The sequence below is a fragment of the Lissotriton vulgaris genome, chromosome 11 (assembly GCF_964263255.1).
Source record: "Lissotriton vulgaris chromosome 11, aLisVul1.2, whole genome shotgun sequence".
Classification (NCBI taxonomy): domain Eukaryota; kingdom Metazoa; phylum Chordata; class Amphibia; order Caudata; family Salamandridae; genus Lissotriton; species Lissotriton vulgaris.
In genome coordinates this window covers 748,019,940-748,042,853 of record NC_141699.1, presented here as the reverse complement: position 1 = coordinate 748,042,853, position 22,914 = coordinate 748,019,940, and the positions used below count along the sequence as shown (strand labels likewise).

At 45.0% G+C, this 22,914-nt stretch overlaps 1 protein-coding gene across 1 annotated transcript in view; it reads right to left on the bottom strand.

The window, feature by feature from the left end:
- WDFY1 (WD repeat and FYVE domain containing 1) overlaps nt 1-22,914 on the bottom strand; it is a 385,159-nt gene that overhangs the window by 205,867 nt on the left and 156,378 nt on the right. Inside the window, exons 3-4 of the mRNA XM_086943866.1 lie at nt 14,921-14,994; nt 7,472-7,526 (exon numbers count right to left, since the gene is read on the bottom strand). Of these exons, the coding sequence (XP_086799992.1) occupies nt 7,472-7,526; nt 14,921-14,994 (129 nt within the window). The remainder of the gene's footprint in view (nt 1-7,471; nt 7,527-14,920; nt 14,995-22,914) is intronic.

The following is a 22,914-nucleotide window of genomic DNA, read 5'->3' as shown; positions in this document are numbered from 1 at the left end:
TTAATTACTCCCAAATATATTATTAGAGGTAACTATGTGGCTACCATGCCAGTGTCCTCATTATAAATAAGGAAAGCCAGAAACCAAAGGAAAACATTGCCAATATTCCTGTGACACTGAAACTGGGTGCTAAAGCATTTCACCTCTTGCAGTGATGGGAGTGTGAACATAGGACACCTACAACTAGGGTGGTATTCCAGCTAATGGACACCATCAATCAAGAAAGGCAAAAACAGCAAAATATATTTAAAAATGTGCATCCAAAAGAGTTTTATTCAACCTGGCTCAGAGCCAAAGTTCTGTGATGCAGCACACCCCAGGTTTTTAAAGCTCTGATTAAGAGGAGTCTGTCGAGGCTAGAATTCATACTACCTTGTAGAAGAGGTACATTTACTCTAGTGACCAAGAAAGTATTTGTTGGAATAAAAACATGTAACGCAAAGTAGGCAACAGCAATGGCCGTGGGTCAGCCTCCTGACAATTCGTGGAACAGACTCATCCAGCATATCTTGGAATTAAGATAGAGAGATTTACTTCCAATTTTGAACCCTTAGTTCACATTTAACCAAGGAGTTCTTTTTTATCATAAAACATGTATATTGATGGCAGCCTGCCCGCAGATCCATGTTCAACCTCTCTACCCACCAACTCCATTTGAGCCCCACTGGAAAGATTGAATCCCCAAGCTACCTCTAGAATTTCCCAAGTAAAATGCAATTTCAGAGTGCCTGCTTTGCGACCTTTCACCAACACACAAATGTGCATTCGCTTTTGAAACTACATAAGATCAGTAAGACTGTGACGGGGCGGGTCAGGCAACTGAGGGGTCCGAAGAACTACAGGACTGGTGGTCCGCCGTCCCCATCTCACCCACCTCTGTACCCTCTATGCAGCAATCCCCTCCTGCTGACGAATGGATGCAGGACGGACGATTCCCTTGGTGGCAGGATGATGAAACAGACCACGGCTCCTTTAACCGGACTCCTCCTCGACGTGACGTCATCACGCAGGACCCGTCAAGAACAAGTGGAACGTGGAAGTCAGCGGACAACGTTTCCCTGGAGGTGGAAGGTGTAGAAGACGAGAGAGCGGAGTGGAGAATACCGAGACCGGAGGAAGAAGACGAAGCGAACGAGAGCTGTGCGGAACCGAGGAACATCGACGGCAAGCCAGGAGGCCAACGTCCCTATGAGTCGCCCCGCCACGTTCCCGCGGGAGGAGCGTGGCTCGACCAGGTATGGGGGAAGGTAGCGGGTTGGGTGGGGAGACGCAACCCTCCTGCTGAGTAAATCACCCCGCCACGCGTATACAGACTTCATTGTACATAGTGTAAATATTGCGACTGCCCGTCCTCCCGATCACGAGCACCACTCTCCTTCAACCCTCCCCTCACTAGAAACCCCGGAGCACTTGGTTTCCCTCACTCCCGGTCCCTGGTGAAAAGCAAGAGGACGCTTGTCCTAAACCTTGGTTTCTTTTCTTTTCTTTTTGGGGCAACAACACCGCCAGAGCCACCTGGGTCGATACCGCAAGAGCCTGGAGCCCCCACGTCAAAGAATTCACCAACCCCACCGCAGCCTCAAACGACATCACTCCCTCCCAAGACCTCTGCGATTCGTTATCCTCCTTCTTCTACAACAAAATTGCCAACATACATAACAGCTTCAAAAACAGTTCCAACGAACAATCCTCTCCACCCCCCTCAGAACCTAAACCGCCCTCTAACAACCTCAGCGCCTGGAACCCAATCACCACTGAAGACACCATCCGCCTAATGAATTCCATCCACTCTGGCTCGCTAACCGACCCATGTCCCCACCACATCTTCAACAAAGCAGACTCCATCATCGCACCCCCTCTCTGTGATGTCATCAACTGCTCCTTCAACTCTGCTACCTTCCCAAAAAGCTGGAAACAGGCCGAAGTCAGCGCCCTCCTGAAGAAACCCACAGCAGACCCCTCTGAACTTAAAAACTACCGCCCCATATCCCTCCTCCCATTCCCGGCCAAAGTCATCGAGAAAACCGGCAATAGCCAACTCGCCACCTTCCTCGAATCCAACAACTCCCTCGATCCCTCACAGTCCGGCTTTCGAGCCAAACACAGCACCGAAACCGCCCTCATCGCAGCAACAGACGACATCCGAACACTACTGGACAACGGAGAAACAGTGGCCCTCATTCTACTCGACCTCTCCGCCGCCTTCGACACTCTCTGTCACAGCACCCTCATACAACGCCTCAGCAACATCGTCATAAAAGGAAAAGCCTTGGACTGGATCATCTCATTCCTAGCTGGGAGAACTCAGAGAGTCCGACTTCCCCCATTCAAATCAGAGGCCACTGAAGTCATCTGCGGTGTACCACAAGGATCATCACTCAGTCCCACCCTCTTCAACGTTTACATGAGTCCACTCGCTTAAATCGCGCGGCAACACAACCTTAACATCATCTCCTACGCTGACGACACCCAGCTGATCCTTTCCCTCACCAAAGACCCCAACACCGCCAAAACAAATCTTCACGAAGGCATGAAAGAAGTAGCCATATGGATGAAAAACAGCCGCCTTAAACTTAACTCAGACAAAACGGAAGTGCTCATCCTAGGATCATCCCCCTCTGCCTGGGACGACTCATGGTGGCCTTCGGATCTGGGCTCAGCACCCATACCCACAGACCACGCACGTAACCTTGGCTTCATCCTAGACTCCTCACTCTTGATGACCAAACAAGTCAACGCCGTCTCATCCTCCTGCTTCTACGTACTTCGTATGCTCAAAAAAATCTTCCACTGGATCCCCGCCGAGACAAGAAAGACTGTCACCCACGCACTGGTTACGAGTCGACTAGACTACGGAAACACCCTCTACGCCGGAATTACAGCCAAATTACAGAAAAAACTCCAACGCATCCAAAACGCATCAGCGAGACTCATTCTGGACATCCCTCGCCAAGATCACATTACCGGCCACCTGAAAGACCTCCACTGGCTTCCCGTCAACAAGAGAATAACATTCCGTCTCCTCACCCACGCACACAAAGCCCTCTACAAACTAGGGCCCGAATGCCTCAACACTCGAATATCCTTCTACACACCCACCCGCCAACTAAGATCCTCCAATCAAGGCCTCGCCACAGTTCCGCGTATCCAAAGATCCACCATGGGAGGTAGATCCTTCTCCTACTTGGCGGCCAAGACCTGGAACTCACTCCCCACTCACCTCCGCCTTACACAGAACCACATCTCCTTCAGAAAAGAACTTAAAACCTGGCTATTCGGTAAATAATGAACCCCCTCCCCAAGCGCCTTGAGACCCTCTGGGTGAGTAGTGCGCTATACAAATTCTTGAACTTGAACTTGAACCAGGACGGACCCTGCCATGTTCGCCAGGGAGAGGCTGACCAGTAGAAAGCGACGAGTGTTCATAAAAATAAAGCCCTCACTGAAACATACGACAACCGCTTCTGCGTCAGTTCCTTCTGCCCCAATTGCCCGCAACAAAGACCTAACGGTATCATGAGAAATTTACAAAAAGGATATCTGTGAAAGCAGTTTCAAATCCAGTGTATTTAGAGTAGCTGATGTGTTACACAAATACTTATTTGTGAGTTCATTAGTATTACTACCACAATGCCTAATGGTCATCTTTACTACCACAAGCTATTCTGACAGATCCAGATTACAGGTATAGTGAGGTGTCAAACCTAAATCCCAAATTACGTACAATGAGTAATGTGATGGAACACTAGCAAGTTAGTTGGTCTCAAGTTGACATTATTTTCACCTATAGCGCTCATTAGGTGGTATAGGAAATTAACCATAATTTTCCCACCCCTAGAGTTACCGAAACTAGGGGTACCAGTACTTCCAAAGGAGGGAAAACCCAGTCCATTATGAGTTTGATCCTGAGGCTCCACTAAAAAATGAGGAACAATATGAAATGAGGGGACAATATGTGTCTAGTTCCCCAAGTAATTCCTTACTTTGGGTCAGACTTTTAGTAGGGGTTTTCGACTCCTTTCAGCTGCTGCCAACTACAAGTGAAAGCTAAACAAAAGATAATTCTGAAGGAGGCAGCACCTAGTGGAACAGGGCATGTAAAAAAGGTGTTTACTGACCTAGTTACAAAGGTGTGGTGCACTGTGGGTTAAGTCGAGGAGCTGACATGATTTACTGTTGTTGCACATGGAGTTTAAGGAACCAACTAGAGAAGAAATCCAACAAGGAATGCGAATGCGCGTGTGAAAATGCGCTGAAACTAAAAAAATATGTTACTAAATTCGACTAAATCAAGACTCTTGGGGGCGAACGTCAGCCTTTGATGTAAAACACATTAAGAGGCATTCGCTGTCCTCATCTGCTTGGAGCTCTGGAATAAGACAAGAGGGTGGGTGCGAGCAGTTCACGATCTGCTGCTAACATTGCCAAGCACAGGCACAATGAAAGGAAAACAAGGAATGCGAATGCGCGTGTGAAAATGCGCTGAAACTAAAAAAAGAAATGTTACTAAATTCGACTAATTCAAGACTCTTGGTGGCAAACTGGCGAAGCCCTAGTGAGTAGACTTGGTCATTTCAAACTCTCTATTCATGTTAACGTTTGGATATTTTCGATGGGAGCATAAAAGGAGACACGGCCTGGCGGTCGTGAAACTGAAAGTACGGCCGGCGCTGGGAGGAGAAATGCAGAGCTCATGCCGAGAAGCTTGTGGGAGGGAGGCTGGGCTGCCTTTGATGTTGTAATGCGAGGCAGGCAGGCAGGCGGCTGGTGGCATTGTGCACGCGCTTTTTAGGGCTTGTGCTTGCGCAATGATCTAAAAAGCACATGCACTGCATGGAATCGCCAGTGGAATCGCCAGTGGTTAAACTCTGGATAAGCCACTATAGAGCTTCGCCAGCTATGCGCAAGCGCATCTGCAGGCAAGCCCTAAAAACCACCCTAAAATATACTAGTGTGCTTAAGGACATAAGCAACCACAGCACAATTAGTTGTTATTATTCTCCAGGCACACAGAATTAAATTGAGGTTGTGGTTTCAAAAGTATTTTATTCCTTGATTCAGATGAGAAAAGACCTTTTGCCAACACATGTTTTGTCTCAAGCTGTTGATGTCACAGCAGACTGCCTCAGGGCAAGATTTCTGTCTCTTGGAAGTCCTTGCCATTGACGTTGCTAGGCAGGGCAGTGCTTTAAAAACTGACAGTGCTCCCGTAATTCCTGTACGTTCTGCAAAACACTTATCAGCTGATATCAGATGAGGTGTTCCCTAAAATTGACGACACACTGCGGATGTTTCTTTGGGACGGGAGACCGCCGAGGATAGCGATGGCGACATTGCAACGCACCAATTATAATGCCGCCATTTCTCTACCTGACCTTCGGGAATACTACTGGGCGACTCATCTAATTGTTGCGAACGAATGGGAACATGTGGAGAGGGACCACCCCACATATGCACTTGAAAGCACACAATTTGCCAGGTGCTCATAAACGCACTACATTTATGGGGGGATAGGCTCTGCACAGCTCCTAACAGCTACATGGATCATTATAGCGGCATGGAAAAAGGCAGAAAGGCAGATGAAATGGGACTGCCGGGTGACCAGGGAAACCCTGCTTTGGGTGGGAAATCGGCTTTAAAAAATTGTGAAACTGCGTGGTTTTTGGAAATGGGATTAGCTGGGCATCTCACAACTTAAGGACATTATATATCGTAAGGAGCTGGTAACCTTCTCGCATCTCCAGACTGAATATGACATGAATCAGACTTACAGCTGACGCACGAGTAGCGGGCACAACACATAGAGACCAGCGACATCCCTGAATACGCACCTTTAGAGGGACGACTCCTGATGGGTAAGATCGGGGGAAAGGTAGTCTCCTGGACATATAGAACCATAATAAATAATAAGCCAGATTCCTTGTAGAAGTTGAGGGCGAAATGGGAGTTATATTTGGGAAAGATAGAGGACCTGGATTGGGAAATGGCACTGATGCATCCCCAGGATGTGGCCATCAAGTCACGACTTAGATTGAATCAATTCAAATACCTACATAGAGCCTATTACGAAAGAGCTTGACTGCACCGCATAGGGATGGCGGAAGCGCCCAACTGTCTGTGATGTAACATGACAGAGGGTACATTCTTCCAGACAGTTTGGGAGTGTTCACAGATTCAAAGGTACTGGGCAACCCTGCTGGAAGAGTTGGGAGCTATCTTTGAGGAGAAGCTTACCCTGAGTCCCCTGTTTGTTCTGTTGGGAATAGCCACAGAGATTGACCTCCCCAGAACAAAGTTAACCCTACTTCAGCTAGGATTAGTGGTGGCAAAGAGTGACCTGGCTAAGGCATCGGGGGCTGTACCGAGTCCATCACTGGCCGAATGGAGAAAGAGAATGGATATGTGTATGTTAGGGGAGAAAACGACTTTTAAAGCCTGTCCTGTCCCAAAAAGTTCTGGAAAATATAGTAGCCATGGCTCATACACTAAGGACTCACGCTCCCTTACTCACAATGATCTCCCAGGGTGGGGTGATGGGTGGGGGAGCGGAAGGGGCTCACAGTGACCTCTAGGAACAGGGAACTGCTTATTTGCCCATTTACCACTGCTAAAGTAATATGATATTAACTTAAAACTGAAGGAGCTTATGTGCTCCAAAATGAGTATTGTTTTTGTAATGCAATTAAGATAATGCCAGTAAATATATTAAAACATTTTTTTTTTAAAGATTTCTGTCTCCTCACGCAAACTCAGTCTTATGGTTTTGTAAAGTTGTATCTTCGGTCTTCACGTCAGACTCTATCTGGAATTGCTGTGCTTGGTTCCGCAAATATAAAAAGTAGATGTATTTTCAGTTGTTGTGTTTGTGTTCCTTTCATTTACCGGTCCGCCGTGTGTCAGCAGCAAGTATGTGGTCTGTTTTGCTATTATCACAGAGCAACTAGTTATGGTCAGCTTCAAAATGTTACAACTTACAGGTATCAGGTTGTTTAAAACTGAATGTCTATTGTACATGCAGAAACATAGAAGAGAGAGAGGACTATCCAGACAAACAAGATACTAACTGACCACACATTTTATTGGTACTGGTAGAAGCACTAGTATGCCTCAAATAGTGAGGATAATAAAAAAGAAATGATCTTAAGAAATTCAAAACTGGAGTACACAGGTGCGTTGTATGGACGTGAAAGGGCCTTCCATCATTTTCACTCTGCCATTAAAAATGGTAACCTGGCTTGGACTGGACATTAATCTTGTATTACTGTGTAGGATGAGAACACAGGAGTACCTGCAAATTACTGGCTCCAGATTTATCCATGTGTATTTGAAAGGTTCAAATTGCGTCACCCTTAAGACAACCTGTTACATGCTGGGAATTAATGAGTGGCTATAAGACCTGATGTACGTAGAAAACCATTACACCAATTTACACAATAAAAGGCAACTTAAGCACAAATGTATGTTACATTACCTGGATAGGTCTTCACAAAGTTCATTTTATTAAAATCTTCTGAGACATGAAACTCCTAAGAAAAGAAAACAGAAAACTGAAAAATTACTATTTCCATCAAAAAGAAGCACCAAGACTTTTTTGCAGAGTAAGAATTGTCTTTATGGCAAACACTGTACAGAAACAAGACCATTGAATGCTTCATATTTAATTAACTGCATCGCTGCGGCGCGAATTCCCCGCCCATGCGGACTCCGCCTTGCGCGGGCGGAGTCATGACGGAACGGTTCTGTCTACCGCACAGCTCAACCGACGTGCATGACGGAACCGTTCCGTCAACAGCATCGAAGGGGTTAATATGTTTCAGTGGCGCCTACTTTAGAGAAATAGCCAGTTTTTTAATAAATAAGTTCACTGGAACAATACAATACCAAATATTGATGTTCAATATTGTATTTTATCTAGTATTCCAGACTTTTTTCAGTTTTCTTGTGCGCTTCTTTTATCTTGGACATTTTCCCGTCCCCATATCTAATAAGCTAATATTGCATTATTAGGATATTTCTCATAAGGTACATTAGACTGTATGTACAAGAGGGTACCTTTCCCAAATGATTCAAATGGCATATAAATGGTTAACGGTATTGCAGCTGCTCTGTCTGGAAAAAACTCCTACTGTAGAGAAATACTTTTTATTAAAAGCTCACATTTTTTAAAAGCAATTGCTTTGCACCTTGCTGGATGGTCAGAATTCTAACCGAAATATTAGTGGTATTGTGCCAGGCAGGCAAACAAGACAAGGTGTAGAGAAATTAGATTGAACAGGAAGAATGACATGTATTCCGCTAAATCAAAATTCAATACTCATATAGCTAAGCAAATCCATGATCTAAAATTGTTACAGAACATCGAAACCACCAATAGCTCTAGACAGCCGCATGTACGGTTTGGTCACAACCTACTCGCTAAATGACCTTCAAAATTACCCTCAACCAAGGACCACTCTTATCATACACTCAAATAACATACACAGTGATGAATTTGCGCATTTCAAAGTTTCTGTGCCTTATAAACACAACATCATAGATCCTGAGACAATTTAAATAATATATACCACAATCGTATGACCCTACTGGACATTTTGGCTCCTTGAGAAAAGTAAAGAGGTTATACAACAAGTGGTTCAACCTGAATTTTACAATCTGGGCAATCATGAAAGAACCAATGGTATATGTGGACATATTTGACAAAAAACAAGCCTGTTTTAAGTAAACGGTATGTCAAACATTTCTTATATATGTCCCTTTGTTAGACACCTACTGACTGGTATACGCTCTCCCTGGTTTAATTGACACATGTCAGGGGGATAATTCTACTATCAGGGTTGGTTTACCCATCCAACTTTGAAGGATTTAAAATCTTCAGCTTTTAGAAAATCACTTTTGAAGAGTATTCTGTCTGTTCTGCTAACCTGCATGGTAATCCTATCAAGTTTGCTATATGCTTTAGCCCTAGTTGTAGTAACAGTAGGTATAATAATAGAAATATTCAATCCAAAGGTTCCCAAATACCTACAGGATATGTGAAAGGGAAGACATCAATCTTCCTCTGCCTAAAATAGAAAGCCTTTTAGATGGAGGCTCCTCTCGCAGTGCCTGCCCCATTTGAATGGCCTATTCTCTTGCAGCACTGACAACCACTTTTCAGGAAGTAAATATTCATTGACACGAGCCTCCCCCTTGCCTCAAATGCAGTAGTTAATGGTTCAAACCTCTAGCTGTCTATGTTGAGGAGGCCCCCCCTCCTTCAAATTGAGCAAATAGGGAAACTAACCTCAGTGATGGGAATGGCAGGATGACCACTGCAACTTTATGTACAACATCCTGCCCAAACAACTCTTGGACAGGTTTCAAAGAACACAGAATCAGGCTGCCACGCTATGTCTCAACCTCAGGAAATAAGAAAATGTGAAACCAGCACTGAGAGATCTCCATTGGGTCACAATAGGATCAATAATTAAAGTATACATTATATGCATGATTCAACAAAACCTACGTATTGAGGCAAAGGACCAGGAAATATGCAAATATTGTCCAATTACTTTGTGCTGTTTCAAACTGGAACTGTCCCAGACCCTTTTTCAAGCCATAGGTAAGACTTGATTACTGATGTGGCCAGTGTGCATTAGCAAGTATATAACTGACTCTAGCACACTATAACACTATAAATTGGCCTTTTTTGAGGATATTGACATTGATTCATACGGTTCCCTTGGATGGGATACGATCACTCTGCATTCATTTTTGAGGTTGTATTTCTTCGCGTCTTTCCTGACTTCTGCAGGTAAGGTCCGATTCTCCAGAGTAGCGCACTTTTCCATTTTAATGTAATTATTCTATAGAATAACCTGGTAACTAATTCCCAATAATTTTCTTAGATTCATCTGGCTGCCCCCATACTGCACAGGAAGCCTCCTTGCACCTGGGGTGAGTAATGGTCATCACCAGTCCACCTCCCATGTTGGACGATTTCAGAACACCATCTTACACTATGTCTCATCTATTCTAGGCTGTCTCCTGTCCTGATGAAGACCTGCCACAACATATCATTTATGTGTTGTCAGGGTTGAAACATTGACGCTTAACCTTGGTTCAGCTTCAAAATATCTCTGGGTCTCATTGTTGAGCAATTTAGCCTTGACCAGAGAGATTTCCTCAATCATTGTTCTGACCTGTTGGACTTGGCCCTTCTGGCAGGTTCACCCCTGAACTTTTTGCCTAGTGACTTCTGCGCACTTTAACACTGTGGCGCAGTGTAAAGTGCATGCGCTCCCTGATTGCGTGTGTGAGATTGGCCCGCTCTCCCATAGGAATGAATGGGGAATGTCTGTGTCCCTGGTAGTTCCTGATGCGTGAGGCGTGCATTCTCAAGTTTGGTAGGTGCGAACTCGTGAGAGTAAATGCTGCGCAATGGTATGTGCGGCGTGTATGTGTCTTATGCGGAAGCGCCACTTCTAGGAGTTGGCATATTAGTGTAAAATATGCCTGGCGTGTGATTGGCTGAAGCTGGCTGGGATGCCAGGCTCCAGGAGTCTGTGTGGGTCTGCCCCGGTGGTAAATGGAGAAATTAGCATCCTGATGTGAGGGAGGGGCTGCGCCTGTGTCCTGAATGAGGCTGGGTTTCCCCCACACAATGCTGGCTCCGCCCCCTGTGGTGCGACTCATGACCATAGCCTGCCTGGTGAATGAAAGGGGTGGTTGAGCCATCAAGGGTACTCCAAAACCAGCTGGGACTGGTTCTCCCCCCACCCTGCACCTAAATACAAAGGGGAAAGGTGTATAAAAGAGGGGCTGTGACCCCAGGAAAATGTTCTTGTTCCCAACTTGAATCTGACCAGGGGCATGCTGCTGCTGGGGCCCGGGGGAAGGATTGCCTCCCTGGGCCCTGCCCAGCCCCTGGACTCCTAAAGGACTTTTGCTGGACTGTGGAATTCCCTAAAGCACCTGGGAGGGCTTGTTCTTTGCTCTAGCGCTGTGTCTTGCCCTTCAAGCCCTAGGAGCGCTGGATTACCTACTAAGCGCTTGGGAGCGCTTCCCTTCTGCTACAGCGCGCTGAGAGCGCTTTGTTTGTCAAGCCGGTGCCCACCCGGCATTTCTTTGCACGCATTTTGCGTGAGGATCGGAGCGGGAGCCCACTTCGCTTAATTTGCCGATTTTTGAAGTCCTTTTGCGAATGCCCACCTCGCCAGGGTCCTGGCCGCCATCGCGAGAGCCCACCTCGCATCTGTGCTGCTGGATGACCGATTGGAAGTCACCGGAGCACACCCGGCAGGGTTGCCGCTTTGTTTAATTATTTTAACTCAAGGGAGCCCACCCCTCGGTTAATTCACTCCCCGCCTACGAGTGCCTTGGACGGGCCGCCGCGCTGCCCGCGGCGACCCGGAAGTGATTGGCCAACCGGCCAATCACAGCGCGGCTGGCCGGAAGTCCCGCCCCCGCAGCCTGAGAAGGAGTGATGGCCGCCCGGGGCTCCCGTGAGCTGGGGAGAGCCCCGGGCCCGCCAGGAACCAGCGGCCGAATGTCGCGGGGCTCCCAGGACCAGGAGGGAGCCCCGGTGGAAGAGGAGAAGCGCCGCCCCGGGAAGCAGCCTCGGAGGAGGAGCAGACCCCGTCCCGTGAGCCGGTGAGTGGGGCCCGGGGCTGTGTGAAGGAGAGGGGGCGTCGGGGCACATTGCCGGTGCCCGCCCCCCCTCCAGTGGTGCATACTCCTTGTGGGGGCGCAGAGAGGCCCCTGCAAGGCCCCAGGGATTCTCGAGCCCAGAGAGGCTCAACCCGCCTATCCTGATTTAGAGTCCTACGAGGGCTCCACCTGGCCATTGATGATACCGAGTCTCCCCCGCAGTGGGACTCCCCCAACGCCGCAAGCTGTGTGCAGAGCCACGAGGGCTCCAGGCACCGCGGGCACAGTTGTTTTTTCAGAGCCTGAGAGGCTCAAAGGTGCCACATTCGTGTTCAGGGTCCTGAGAGGCTCTAGGGGGCAATTAGAGTATTCAGAGCCTGGAAGGCTCCAACGTTGGCCCCAGCATCTTCACACAGCTGCCCAGCACTTTGTGGGCAGCTGCCACGTTTAGGACCTTGACACTAGGACACAGGGCTTCCTAGCCCTAGAGAGGCCAGTTGGTCTAGGGACTGCCACAGGTGGTGGCTAATGTGATTCTGGTGCATTTATGATTTATGTGCCAATGTGATTACTGCGCAATTGTGATTGCTACACCTATGAATGTTTTTAGGCATCATGTGTTTTCCTCCCCTGCACCTCTGAATGTTTTTATGCGTCATGTGCCTTGTTCTTACACCTCTGAATGTATTGTTGATGCATCATGTGTTTTCCCTCCTTACACCGCTGAATGTATGTTATGCATCATGTGTTTTGTCCCCAGGTCTATGCCTCTACTTGTATTGTGATACTTAGGTGGTTGTTCTTGCTAGTACAGGTGGTGCTAGTGAGGTCCTGGTTCCCTGCGTGACCTGTTCCTAAGGTGGTTAGGATTGCGTAGGGGGTACTTACCCGAATACCAGTAGTTACTTATTTTGTGCTACAGTGATTTTCTGTTATGTTCTAAGTGATATTCCAAGGGCTTGATACTGAGCTCGCCCCCTGACCAGAGTCCCAGGACCAGTGGACTCTATTGTGCCTTCCCTGACAAATTGCTGGGACTTGTCTGATCTCCCTTGGGCCCCTGGGGCCTCGCTGAAATGTGCCTCGCTCATTCCCCTCGGCAGCTCGTGCACGGCAGCCCGTCCAAGCCTCGAGCAGCGCAGCTCTCCCCTGAGCCGCGCCGCTTCGCTGGGTCGCTCGCATCCTGCCTTCCCCTCCTCATCTGAGCCGCACACATTGGTCGCCCCCAGAGAAACGCTTGTAGCTAGCCGGCCGCCCGCTCAAGTTTACTAAGGAGGTCACTCGCATTATCCCTGCAACCAGGCCCGAAGGTACTGTCCGATAGGCTCTATGTTCTAAGTTCTAGGCCTACAAGTATTGTATTCTAAGTTCTAAAAGTGCCGATTCCTGACAGTGGTCCAGGTGGCCCTGTCTTGTACATATCCCCTGTAAATTCCTCACTAACAGGATCCAGGTGGTGGCACTGGGGGAGTTAGAGTCTAAACCATTTGTGCTACCCTGCGGGGTTCCCCAGGGATCCTCCCTAAGTCACACCCTTTTCAATATTTATGTTTCCTCTTTGGCCCCAGTCATTCGATTGTATGGGTTTGAGCTTACATCATATGCGGATGATACGCAGATTGTGGTATCACTGCTACCAGGGAGAGAGGAAGGCACAGCCAGTAAATTCCAAGAGTGCATGTCAGCAGTTAGCAACTGGATGGCCAGGAACTGCTTAAAGTTAAACTCGGCCAAAACCGAAGTCTTACTTTTTGGCTCCAGGGATAACTTTTGGAGCCCAAGCTGGTGGCCTGAAGGGATGGGTCTACCCCCACTCCAGTCACCAAGGTCAAGAACCTAGGGGTTCTGATTGATGATAAGCTCACCTTCAGGCCTCAAATCAATGCAATGACATCTTCCATTCATTTCACACTGAAAATAGTCCGGAAGATCCTTCCTTTTTTACCCGATGAGTGTAAGAAAACAGTGGTGACCGCCCTGGTTTTATCCCGCCTTGATTACTGCAACGGCCTTTTTCTTAATGCCCAACAGGGGCTTCTTAACAAACTATAGGCCTTGCAAAATGCAGCAGCTCGTCTCCTTACAGGCGTTCCAAAGTTTGCATCCGTTTCCCAGGAATTGGCTCCCAGTGCGGAAACGGATCTCTTTTAAAAGCTTGCGCATAGTTTTCAAGGCCCTGCGTGGTCTTGGCCCATAGTTTCTGACACAGCACTTTCAACTGAACCTACCGGGCAGATATCTTAGGTCAACCAACCTGGGGCTGATCGTGACCCCTCAGATAAGAAAAGCATGTTGGGTGGCAGAAGCTTTGTCTTGGGGGCAGCAAGGGCTTGGAATGCTCTCCCTTTGGCTCTCAAACAGATTATAGATTTGCTGACCTTCTGCAAAACTCTGAAAACATGGCTCTTTGTTCATTAAGTTTCAGGCCAGGCGAGGGGAGCTTTCATTCTAGCACCAGGACACCGTTCAGGTAACAGTGCGCTCTATAAATGTTATAAATAAATAAATAAATAAATAGATATTCGCCACATTTTGACGGAACATCTTGTCTGCAAAACTAAGACTTTAGGCATTTCCAAATATGTGGAGAAACTGAAAAAGTTCATGCCATGATATGGACTGTCAAGAGCTATGCCACTATTGATGTGGAAAATGTCATTAAAGTGCTAATAACTAAAGGTACGGATTAGATTTGACATAAAATTCACCATTAAAAAAAACGGTATTCCCTTAAACGAGGCTATATAATTTAAACAGATTGTGTAACCTGCGTATGTTTACTTCAACCTGAATTTTTCTTGGCCATCACAGTCATCAGCAATTCTGTATATGACATCATCTTCAGACGTTCAAGGGGCATATCAAACAGTCCTAGCTAAGCAGAATAATTGTGTGCTGGCCATTGTGTTTCTGGGAGGAATCTCCACCTCTACTGTCAGCGCTTCTTGATAGAGTTGTATATGTGCAAGGAAGTTTGTCATAACAACAATGCTCCAGATGGTATTTGAGTCATGCCTCCCATCTTCTAAAGTAAACAGTCTATGGACACTACTTGTATTGTGGTTGGGATAATGATGGACAATTTACCATGGACTAGGGTTTGAGAAAAACATAGTTTTTTATACGTTATTTTTAAAGACTGTTATCTGGTTTGCTTAGTATTTCCCAGCCTCGTGGTAATCTTACATCCATTTTTAGTGATCAAGGACATTCATTATGTTCAGTTGATCAAGTCACACAAATCTAAAAATCAACAAAAATGCGCTTCTCCTGGAAGTGTATTGACACTCACCATTACTGCACCATTATCCTGGCCCACAAATAATCGTCTACTCTCATGATGGTAGGTCATTGCAGAACATGGGGCTGTGGAAAGAAGCATACAAACAAGAGACTTGCATTAAAATGCTTTCAGTCTGATACATATTTATTTGGTTTGTAACATAACCCCTACACAATAAGATCATAAGACAATTCCATTACAATAGAAAAATATAGACTCCAAATGTGTGCACCGATTGTGGACCATGACATGAAAAAACAAGAAGCATTGTGCAGTGCTGTTGTACACCTAAAAGGAATGATGCATTTCAGTATTATTCCGCTTGATAGGCTTCCCATTGGAGCAGTTTTTTCGGGGTATCCCATAAAGATGTGATTTGGCAAGTTCTTTCTACTGTATATTTTTTCATTCTGTAGGAATACAATATATTTTTTTAAACATAAGAGTGAAGAGCTAAGGTCATCCCTTGGGACCCATGAACAGTTTCACCAATGAAATTAGGTAAATGTTCATCCTACCTTTTCAACTCATACAATAACTATTGGTACACATATAAGTAATTTGATTTCCTGTTCCCCAATCATAGGGTGCCTTTACTCACTGTCCTGAGGAAGATTCCGGTTTGATGAAATACTTACACCGATTCCTTTGGGCTCAAAACGTCAACGAACATCGCTGTCTGTATCATATACATGGGCTGGTATTAAACAACTGTGTTTGTGACGAGCGTCAAGTATTTAATAACGGACTGGCGAGATATACAACACAAAATTGTCAAACTTCTTATTTGTATTTCAAAATCCGCCTTATTGCACAAGCACTTTTACACACTGCGCACGGAGCACCTTTCTCATGTCAAATTGTTGCTATGGTGAAATGAACTATCTTTTGAAACATTAAACTTTCAACAAATATGACTATAGGAAGTAAGACTAGAGAGGAATTGGCTATGAGATGGTGGCACATTCCTCTGCTTCCTACTTTTACTGTGCTCTTTCCATAGCCCCTATCACCTCTAGACTCACTGCAGGCCCTGAACACTCCCTGCGTGGATGCTTTGAGCCTACACACAGAACCGGTGCTGAGTATGCAGGCTCTGTGTTTTTGGGAGAACAAGGGAACCCCATAAAGCGAACCTGGTGTGGGAACGTATTTTTTTGAAAACAATGGTTCAATGGTGGCCTAAAAAAGGTCCTCAGAAAGAATAGTATAGCGAACAATTAATTAACGCTAGGGAGCTTTGAGAGTAGGTTCATATGAAAATAGTTTTTATTTTTTCAGTATATACAATTTTTAACGTTTTTCAGGTGCTCAAATAAGTGGTGGGGTGCAGAACGTGACATGAGTGAACATAGTGAAAAAACTCTCACACAACAACAAGGTTAAAAAAACCACATGAATATATACAATAGAGTGGGGGTATTTCCTTGGGTCGGTCGACGTTTCGATCTGTATGAATTTCAGATCATCGGGACGAAAAAGAGCTTCCTGAAACTGTAAGCAATTATTGAAATTAAAGGTGGCATATAGACCTACAAAACAATTGCTACTGGTGCTCCCACTGGTGAAATTAATTCACATGCACATTTTGCTCAGAGAAGGGTTTGGGCGCTCAGCAATATCACCAATTATGTGCTGCGCATTATTGATTAATTTAAGGCGAACGATTGGCATGTACACTTGCATGCAAGAATGATTAAGATTTCGAGTGACTCACTTTGGTATATTTGAATAATGCAACGCGGCAGGAGAAAGTTGACTGAGTTATTGTGGCGTTTTCTGTAGGAAAATATACATCAGGGTTATGCAGAGCCTAGGACAAAGCAAGTTTCATGGTGTAATGGTCTAGTCAGGGCCAGTGGAACTGTCACCACCCATGATAGTACAAAGTAAAGTTTAATTCTGAACAAAGCCAGGACAGCTTGGGTTGGCTCATACTAGCTTAGTTAAAGGTTGTGAGAAGAAATGTGAGTGTCTATCCAAGTAGCACTCAGTTTTTTTAAAAAAGGGTCCTACATGAGCCTGGAGGATAATATATCATTTATCTAATAGTCATTATTGCTAGCTCATGGAGCCTAATGAAGGGTGAGGGAGACACACTTACTCGTCAATCTACAAGCGTAGTAGTTTTATCAGTCCTAGTAGCGCTCTGCTATTTGGAAGAGGGTCCTACTGTTACCTATGGATTAACAATGTGATAAATTTAAACACAAAACGTGAATGTTAAAATCATCTACATAGAAAATGCACCAAATGTTACATTTCTCGTAGCTTCTGGAGCATAATGAAGGGAATGAGAGACACACTTACTCGTCAATCTAAAAACGTAGTCGGTTTATCAGTCCTAGTAGCGCTCTGATATTTAGAAGAGGGTCCTACTGGTACATATGGATTAATATTGCGATTTAAGTTAAACAGGAACCGCTAATTTTAAAAACCATCTACATAGAGAAACACATTGGGATTCAACTTACTCAGAATAAGGCAAACGGAATCAGTCTAATGAAGTCCGTGTGGAATCTACAATTACTATGTAGGCAGACGGATTTTTACGGGTCGCCTGGAGCTACAAAGCAAAAATGCAAGGAGTGATTAATTGTTCAAATGCCGATAGCGGGGTATAACATCTGCGTTAGTGGGGAAGAAAGGGAAAAGAAAGCTTACTTAATCTCGGCGTTTTCCGCTGCGCTGCGGTGGCGTCTGAGTATCTCGCTGCTTGGCTGCTCGATTCCTAAGTGCCGAGCAGCGATTCTATTAACGGCTCTTCCTGGTTGCGCGCGCACTCAATGGAGTGTCTAATGTACGCGCATGTGCGTTGCTGAGATGTGGGCGATGTTATTTAGGACATGGCTATTTTCGTGTCAAAGGAGGTGTTTTGATATTATATATGGGGATTATAGTATCTGTGATGGCGCCAGGGAAAAAAGGGGGAATAAAGGTTTCGAATGGCAGTAATATTTGTATTTTCATACAGATACAACACCTAGCTCCTAGACACGCAGTATAGTAATTAACAATATACAATTAAAGTAAAAAAAAATTTGCAATCGGTTTTTTGGAAACATTTAGATAGAATTCAGGTACACATGTTCCATTCATCAAAGGAGTTGAGCCCTTTCTCAATAGTTTTACAATTGTAAATCCATTTACATTCCAGGCGATTCAAAATAGTCTGTTGGTTACCACCTCTTGTGTTTGGCGCTAGTTTGTCAATCACCTGCCATTTGAGGTCGTTTTCAGAGTGTCCCAATTCCAAAAAATGTTCAACCAATGGAGCTGTTGTTACTTTACATCTGATCCTGCTCCTATGTTGCGATATCCTTGTCTTGACTTGTTGGGTAGTTTGACCAATGTAGAGCAATTTACAGGGACATTCAATGCAGTAAATTACATTTTTAGAGTTACAATTTGTGAAAAAATTGAGTGTGTGCTTACAACTTTCATACTCAAATACTTTGGTGTTTTTCGTGAAATCGCATGCCATGCAGTTATTACATTTAAAATGTCCTGTAACTGGTGGTAAATTAAAGCTTGCTTCAATCGTATTGCTTTTGGTTGAATACGTTGCTGCTCTTACGAGGTGGTCTTTGAGGTTCCGACCTCTTTTAAAGGAGAAAAGTGGGAGGCCTGCATTAAGCTCCAAGGGATCAAGCACAGACCAGTGTTTTTTGATTAATTTGGTTAGCTTATTGCTGACCGTGTTAAAGGTGGTAGCACAGGTGATTTTGGGTACAGTCTTTTTGAGATGGGGCTCAAGTAGGTGTTCCCTGTGTGTATACCATGCTCTTTTCATTGCTCTCCTAACAAGTTTTCTAGGGTAACCTCTGGTTGTTAGTTTTTTACACAGAATTTCTGCCTCAGTGAAAAAATCGTTTTTATATTTACAATTTCTTCTGATCCTTAGGAACTGGTCATAGGGGAGGCCGTCCCTCAGTACCCTTGGATGTGCACTCTGATATTGTAAGAGGGTATTTCGTTCTGTAGGTTTGCGGAATAGTGTGGTATACAGAAGTTCTTCCTCACATTTAATGGTGACATTAAGTAATCAATTTTCTGTCTGTTATATGAGTAGGTGAATTTCAGATCAGGTTGATTAGTATTTAGCCATGTACAGAAGTTGTGTAGTGATCCCTCCTCGCCATTCCAGATCTTAAGGACATCGTCGATGTACCTGCGCCATAATTTAATCTGGTTCCGGAACGGGTTGTTTTCAGTGAGGATGATGTTTGACTCTAGGTCATCCACAAAGAGAATGGCAAAGTTGGGGGCAAAAATTGCCCCCATAGAAGTTCCCTTACACTGTCTGTAGTAAGTATCTTTAAATAGAAAAAATTGTCAAACTTCTTATTTGTATTTCAAAATCCGCCTTATTGCACAAGCACTTTTACACACTGCGCACGGAGCACCTTTCTCATGTCAAATTGTTGCTATGGTGAAATGAACTATCTTTGAAACAATAAACTTTCAACAAAAAAAAAGTTTTTTGGGTTGTGTATGTGTACACACACACATTACTGACCTTATTGGGCAGAAGGGAAGATCATTTGTTCTTGGACTACCATAAACGTAGATATGTGTTGAAAATTTGATCTGACAAACCATTTGTTAACACACAATCTAAAAGAAAGAAGCACCATTCCAGCTCCCTTGCCACAGCTCTCCTGTTTACCAGCTTCTCATCCTGTTGGAGGGCTGACTGAGATTATAATGCTGGTGTTCCACCTTCTATTGGATTTTCTGCTTCTGGAAGACTTCATCCATTCATGACTATAGGAAGTAAGACTAGAGAGGAATTGGCTATGAGATGGTGGCACATTCCTCTGCTTCCCACTTTTACTGTGCTCTTTCCATAGCCCCTATCACCTCTAGACTCACTGCAGGCCCTGAACACTCCCTGCGTGGATGCTTTGAGCCTACACACAGAACCAGTGCTGAGTATGCAGGCTCAGCCACTAGGTATTGACAACTGTCCAGCATCGCAACCCATTCCTTTGGAAATAGAGAAGTAGGCAAGCAAGTTCCATCTAAAAGAAACAGATCCAACAGCCAGCAAGGTATGGGAGGAAAGGAGCCTGGAGAATGTACTGAGAGTGTGAGGAAGTGTTACATGTGTGGCTCAGAGAATATGAGTGTGCAGGCAACCCTTCAGCTTCCTGCTATATACTGCACTTCTTGGCACAACTGTGACCATCCCAGAGAGTAAGGGGGCTAAATCTGACATTATCTGGCATAACTGTGGCCATCTCGTGCACAATGCTGGACATCCCAAGAATAATAATGACAAACCTAGCATACTTAGGAGCATCAATGGCATAACAGTAGTCATCCCAGAACAAGCATGTTCTGAGCAACAGTGGTAAAATGATGGGTATTCTCAACATAAAAGCACCACTAGCGCAAAGTAGGAATGCCTGGCATAAGGTGGTTACCCTTTCATCTAGTTGTCATCTAGAGTTTTGTTCAAGCATTCATGGCATCCTCTGGCAATGAAAGGTATTAGGAGGCTACCCTATAAGCACTTTCCAACCAAGTCATATTATGGCCACCTCTCGCTTCTGGTAGACATCTCTGGCATAAGGTTGACAATCCAAGAAGCTAAGTCTGCATCTCCAAAATCCAGTGCCATCCCTCTCCGATGGGGTCCATCCCGGACGACTTAAGGGCATCCACATCAGCCATCGAACATATATGATACACCCAGCATCTGGAGGCAACTGTGACATCTGGCAGAATCCTATTACTTCTGTGACAACATCTGCTGCACTGGTAGCTACTGCTTGCATTTGGTTTCAATATAAATTTCTCTTGAATACTGCTGGTTTTTGGTAACCTGTAATAGAAACAGCATTCTCCGACTTTAGGAGGGAAAGCCTAGCACAGCAGACAGCATGTTATATACTGGTGGCATCAGAAGGAATGAGGGCCAGGAGTTTCATGCTATCTTCAGAGGTCTGCTATCCTGCAAAAATGGTCTCGACCCCACCAATATATCCCTGTTAAGATGGTCGCCCACAGTTGCACATCTTTCATATACCAGCATGACAAGTCCATAACCCTTACAGTCTCAGCAAACATTGGGAGTTGCCATGGCATTGCCACAGAGGCATAATGTACCCTAACCATATTCATCAAAGCCACTTGCTTCCATTACATCATAACCAATCGATCTACATTTGGGGTGGTTGCTGAGCCCAATGTCTGGGATTAAAGGTGCTTCAGCAAGTTAGGAGACAGTATGGCACATACAAAGAGTTCGCATTTGTATTCTACTACTCTGTGAACCAACCCATCACAAACTGTAGTTGTGCCACAAAATAGTAGCCCTCCATATTCAGCACTTTCATGTCTCAATCTTCAACTATTAGTTTAAGCAAGTCCAGCTTGACCTTACACCTATTACAGAGTAATGTCTAAGTGTTCAATATAGTATCTAAGTCCTTAAACACCAGCATAAAATAGGGGTGCCGGCAGCACTGAAACAAATGAAGGTAGCGGAGCAAGGCAATCAATTTAGCCACTACAACTCTCCATGAAACCACGAGGGGCAGTGTAAACTAGAACAACAGTTATTTTCTGATGGCAAGTTTGTCCACATTGTGCGTGTACCACTGTTTTGCTGGGTGAACTACTTGTACGCCTCAATAAAGGTGTCAGTTGCCCGTATGCGTCACACGTCAGGTAAGCTGGGATTCAGTGCTGGATGGCGTAAACCCAAGCGAAGGGAAAACAACAAATGTATCCAGGTTTATCCTTAGGCTCAATATGCAAACAAAACAATCTATATATTTCATAAACTCATCCACTGCTGGGTCTCTCTGGTGCACCAATATATAGACCGCATAGAATGAGGACGGTTGCTCAGTAGTGTCAATACTTCCTATACCCCTTCCCGACAGAATGCTGGCACTGCAATGACTCAGCTACCATGGTGAAAAGGAGTGACACAGTGGTAAGTATTGATGGATGCCCATTTCCAGTGCCCATTTCTTTGAAACTGTGTCACAAGAGTTTGCTGTCACGATGGGATCGTTTTCAAAAGCTTAATCCACCAAGGGAACTTTGGTCAAAGTTCATTCGATTCAATACTTTAAAGGAATACAACCAGGAACCTGCCTCAAATGCCTTTTTCGTAGCTAAAGAGGCACTGAAGTTCATTGTCACAATACAATATTTTCTTGATATCATGTGCCAAATGTCTCAAGTTACAGGCAGTTGCCTTATGTGACTTGAAGACATACTCTTCCTTGTATACTATGCACAATATCTCAGTCCCCAGTTTTTCTGCCAAGCCCTTTTCTACTTTCTCTGTTCAGCATGGTTAATGATCTACATGTCTTGTAATCTTGGGTGTGCTTATTAGGCATCTGACCCATTATGATAAGTGCTTCCTTCATCGACCGAGGGAATACACCAGTTGATTAAACGTCTAGCAGTACCTAGAGGAGCCGACCTACCAATGCACGACTGAATGCAGAGTGAAGTTCTGCAGGACTCCAACTTCCTCTGGAGACATCCTGCATTTAATATTGTTACTGTGAATTAATATACTCCCAGAGGACCTCTCTCTCCCCATATGCTCTATAGTCACTTTGAGAAGAATTGCATTACTTATGTTAGTTTATATTATAATTATATATATATATTTGGGGAGGGAGAGAGGGGGGAGAGAGAGAGCTGTGCACACAATATTTATAGGTACTTCAGACCAACATCATTTAGTCCCTCCTGTCTGTATCCCATATGATCCTCATCATCTTTAAAAGACGCCAAGTGTTTGTTTAGAAGCTTGGCAAACCATTTTCCTGCCTTAACTACATGTGCGACCAGCACTGGAATTTCACTAAAGTCTCCATCAAGGATACAAGCCTCCACTTCTCGCTTAATAATTCCATTTTCAATGGACTTCTCCCTCTGTATGTGCCGATATGTTCCCACCATGTGATGGCGTTTTCCCGTGTCTTGTACAAGCTGGTTGAGTTAATCAACTCGTAGCCTCTGATGAC